We start from the raw sequence: 4,667 nt of genomic DNA, 5'->3' as shown, positions 1-4,667 counted from the left end.
GTTCCCTAAACAGAACCTATTTTCCTTATATGAGTTTAATACTTATTTAATGTATTGTAATATGACTTTTCATTATTAACATGTAACTCTAATCCACACATAAAATGGTTTGTTAAGTGATTTTAGGTGGATTTGACGGACTATCTGGTCAATACTAGCAGAAGCACAAGTAGTTGAAGTAGTACTAGCACTGATAGTACAAGTGTTATTACTGTTGTTAGTGTCATTGTTATTAACTCTCGTCATTCAGAGATGAAGTCATTCATTATGTGATCTCATATTTCCATATTACATAAACACATCCAGAAAGAGAAACCCCTTCCCATTGGCCGAACGAACTGTACATCACGATGTGCATTGCATCACTCTGTCAAATCCGTGTCTCTGATTGGCTAATTGTATGCCATTCCGCCTCCTACTTGTCTGTGATTGGCTGCTTATGGATATTGCCCTACATGGTAAAAGATATTTCGCAATCTGCCCCTCTCCATGTTCCAAACAAAAACAGTCAGAGCTCCAGCAGACAGGATATAACTCCAACTTTTCACTTTAACTGTATCAACTTTGACGAATAGTTCATTCAGCTCCTGTTCTGTAAAGGTAAGCTGTGGATAATATGGTTCTGAAATCATTGTGGGTACCAAAGAGAGCGAACAGTTAGCTTGTTAGCACTGTCGGCTAGCAGGCTAACTGTAGGTAAATGGAAGACGGTATGTAGCCTTTTAGAGAATACGGTGACATTTTGGCTTCAGTCATTGTACCTACGAGCTAAAAAATCTTATTTAAGTGTACATGTGTAGGCTGGCCGTGGCCGACGTGATAAAAAGGCGTTTCAATCCATGTATGCGTTTGAGCGAATAAAAGTTACTACTCGGAGTAAAGGCCTCGGAAATAATAGTAATATTTATTAATAAATATCGACTATGTGAGTCTCATCAACTTCTCAGACGCGAGGGGACGTTTTCGTGTTTTGGCAAATCTTTTTGTTCCGCCAAAAGTCAGGTTTTGCTTAGCCCTGCATGACTACGGAGTTCCCCTCTCCAGCACAAAGCTAGAGCTGATGATGCAACAGCAGGCAACACTAGACCTCTTGTTTCACCCGGAGCGGTTTGCCCTGCACACAGCTGACTGGCTACATAGTAACGTGCGGACCAATCAAATGAGGGCACTTAATTGGCAACACAGAATACTAATCCATGTAATTATTGTAATTATCATGTCAGTTGCCTGCTGAGTTCTTGGATAACAGGCAGGAATATAATGTTTAGAAATTCAAGTGCATGATTGATTGAGGTCAGTGGCGAATCCATCCTCAGCTGCATGACTCCAGATGTTCATTGTGAATTTAACTGACCATTTCTTTAGGTTTCCTGTGGACTTTTTTAACTGGGGGTTTTCAGACTTTTTCATGTTGGGGACCCTTCAGTTGATTTTCAGTAAGCTGTGGGCTGCCCTATAGGGACCCTTAAAACAACAGATTTTCGTTTGTGTTAATTATTAAATGTGTAAACATTTAAACACAAGAAATCTGATGTCGATTCAGCATCACTGATCTGATGTTTAAATATATTAACAATTTTGTGTGCTAATTTTGGGCATTTTTAATTTTATTTTTTATGCTACTTATTTATACATTTTTTTGCTCATTTGCCTTTTTCTTCTCATGTTTTTGCAAGAAGTCAAGTGAATTTCTGCAGGTTTTAAAGGGTTAAATTGTTTTGATGTCATAGGCAACTTGAACACTGAAAAATAGCATTGAGTTGAAACCAGAAATAAGAAAATGTTATGTCATGCATTTCCTGCATCTTAATAATTTATAGTGAATTAAATAGTGAAATTAAACTATTCCTCATTTTGATGAGGTCCTTGATAGGGATGTGATGTCCAAGAAACTTAAAGTCGAACTAACCCCTGTCCTTGTCCTTTTCACAGGCTCCATATTGCCCAGCGAGGCTGACGGATTGGGTTTCTCCTCATTCTTTCTACCACTAAACCCGCACAGTGAGACCTCCGGTCCTTGTGGTCGGTTGGACAGCAGCATTCATAGGCAGTGGATCCAAATGAGCAGGCCATCTCAGCCGAAGCTAACCGCATCAGACCACAACGGCGTGAGTGTCATCCAGAGCCAGGCCCACGCCACCTCAGCCCCCACAGCCTCCTCATCCCTGCCATCAGCAGTCACAGGTCTGCAGCAGGTCCCCCAGCTGGTCCCAGTGAACCCAGCATCAGGAGGCGGCAAAGCCGTCCCGCCCAGCAAAATGAAGAAGCAGCCAGCAGACAAAGACAGTGAGGAGTACCGTCAGCGACGTGAGCGCAACAACCTGGCGGTGAAGAAGAGTCGCATGCGCAGCAAGCAGAAAGCGCAGGACACGCAGCAGCGCGTCAATGAGCTGAAGGAGGAGAACGAACGTTTGGAAGCCAAGATCAAACTGCTGAGCAAAGAGCTGAGCGTCCTCAAAGACCTGTTCCTGGAACATGCCCACAACTTGGCCGACAATGTCCAGCCACCTGGCGGTGCTGAGGGCTCCAGCCCTGCCTCTAGCAACAACAACAACAACAACAACAACAACAACAACAACAGCAATGGCCAGTGAAGGCCATTTTGAGTCAGAGGGACATCAGATTTTTGGTCATGTTTGTTGTTGGTTTGCTCGGCCAAGCATTCACCCACCACTGCTGCTTGCGGGAGCTCATATCATTTCTCCTCTTAGAAATATGGCATCACATCTTCTTCATTGTTTTTTTGTTTTGTTTTGTTTTTTTATGTGGCAATTAATAATTCTGATCACCCCTCCCACGCACTAGTACCACTGCAAATTCCCCAAGTCCAAAACAATGGATGGACTCAGTCAGTAGATGAAATGCCAAAAGATTTGGAGTGACATTTTCATCTAGATTGAAATGGAAAAACTAGATAAGGTGTCTCAGTCTGCATTCAGTGTGAGTCTGCAGGAACCAGAACCTGCTTTTTATTTTTCCTCCACATTTTTAAAAGATTTATGATTGTCAGTGGGAAGATGCTCAGTAGCACTGACTGCATTTACCATAGAGGAAAATGTAACTGTTTAACACTGGCTGGTGTTCCCCTTGAAAGATATTGAAAATGTTAAGGTTGTAATTATATTCTCTATGAGCGGATGCTTAACAAAATAAGTTTTTTTTTTAAAATACAGAATGGATAATATGAAGAAGACATAGCCCTCAAGTATTTGTCTTCTTCATTAGATGTGTACACTTTAATCTATATTTGTCTTTAAATTGGCGCAGTGTTTTGTTTGTTTGTTTTTTACTTCGTAAGGTGTGGACAGCAGGAAGAAGTCAGGTGGAAGATCACAAGAGGGCAGAGAAAAAGAGAGCTGTTGCAGAGAAAAAGAGAGCTGTTGCAGTAACCCCCCACCCCACCCCAACTCCCACAGCTCCATCCCTGATCCAGACGGATGTTTGTGGGATGGGAGGACCCAGACACCCCAGATTTATCAGGCACTTCCATCGTGATTAAAGTCAAAACTCTTCTGGTGGCGTCACAAGCCGCAGCCTAATGCCAGTTGATCCTGGATCAGTTTTAAACTGGGCCGAAGACGGGCTGTTTCGTTAGCCCTCTGCTAATTGGTCCTGGCAGATCGGGACAAGCCTGCCCCGCCTGCGGTACACAACAGGGAGCGGGATGTATAGCCAGCCAGACGCTGTGGTGTGTACCTGTGTTGTTGTCAGACTTTGTAATTATGAAAGCTTTACTGGGGCGTGGAGTGTTTCCATAGGATTGTGTGTAAGATTGTTCATCTCCTTGTAGGAATGTTGTGTATCTTCACCCAGTGTGTCTGGTAGATTTCTGTACCTCGGGCTCAGAGCCACACCAAGCACGGCCTTTCCTTCCTTTTCTTATTGAAGGCCTGTTAAAATTAGAGACCTTTGAATTGCATCTTTTCACTAGTTTTTCTATCCTTCATTTTTCTACACGTATTAAAAAAGCAGCATGTTTCGACAACTGTTTGCATGTGGGAGCACTGTTGGAAAATGTAATTGCACTCAGAAGAAGAGAAATGGTAAATCTGGCATATTGGCAGCATTCTTTGCAGCATATTCTGCAGATTGTACATTGAATAAGAAACAAAATTCAATTCTGTTCTGATATTTTCTACAAAACAACATTGCAATATTTCCATGGATATTTGACACATTTTGCTTTGGTATGAATGTTGCTGGGCAGCATTTCTCTTAGTCATGACTTGCTTTTTTATAAGAGTATCTTGGGGTAACGTGCATTGTAAATTAAAATTGCATATAAAAGTTCAACTGTGTTGTAATTTTTCATTCCAAATGTGTTGTACAAAAAGTAAAAAATTAACATAATATTTGCAAAAAAGTGGAGCAGCATATATGAAATTTGGAAAAGAGAGTGATCTTAAAGGATAAGTGCCATGGGAAATGTAAGATATCTGAAAGATGATATTAAATGTATAGTCATTTTGAATGGGAAAGTACGTGGCTTTCTCAGTTTTACCAAAGCACAGATTAAAATCAGCCTTGACAGAATGATGTGAAACACTGACCTGGCCACTGTATGAATACAGCTCATTTATGGTTTTGGAAGATTCAACTTGTGGCCCTATAACAGCCAGCTTCTAGTCAGAGACAAACACACTGACCCAACACAAGATGCGGGTCCT

General features: G+C 41.6%; 1 protein-coding gene across 1 annotated transcript; it reads left to right on the top strand.

Moving 5' to 3' along the window:
- The first annotated feature begins 433 nt into the window (after positions 1 to 433).
- On the top strand, positions 434 to 4,293 carry cebpg (CCAAT enhancer binding protein gamma). The gene is made up of 2 exons (XM_030048297.1): positions 434 to 600; positions 1,933 to 4,293. The coding sequence occupies exon 2, from the start codon at positions 2,061 to 2,063 to the stop codon at positions 2,592 to 2,594; it is 534 nt and encodes a 177-aa protein (XP_029904157.1). The 5' UTR covers positions 434 to 600; positions 1,933 to 2,060; the 3' UTR covers positions 2,595 to 4,293.
- The last annotated feature ends 374 nt before the right edge of the window (positions 4,294 to 4,667 follow it).

This window comes from Myripristis murdjan, chromosome 3 (assembly GCF_902150065.1).
Source record: "Myripristis murdjan chromosome 3, fMyrMur1.1, whole genome shotgun sequence".
Lineage (NCBI taxonomy): Eukaryota > Metazoa > Chordata > Actinopteri > Holocentriformes > Holocentridae > Myripristis > Myripristis murdjan.
Note: the sequence above shows the minus strand (reverse complement) of the source record. Positions and strands in the feature narration are given on the sequence as shown.

Excerpts from the sequence above, each read along its gene's own strand:
- cebpg (XM_030048297.1), top strand. The coding sequence starts at position 2,061 with ATGAGCAGGCCATCTCAGCCGAAGCTAACCGCATCAGACCACAACGGC.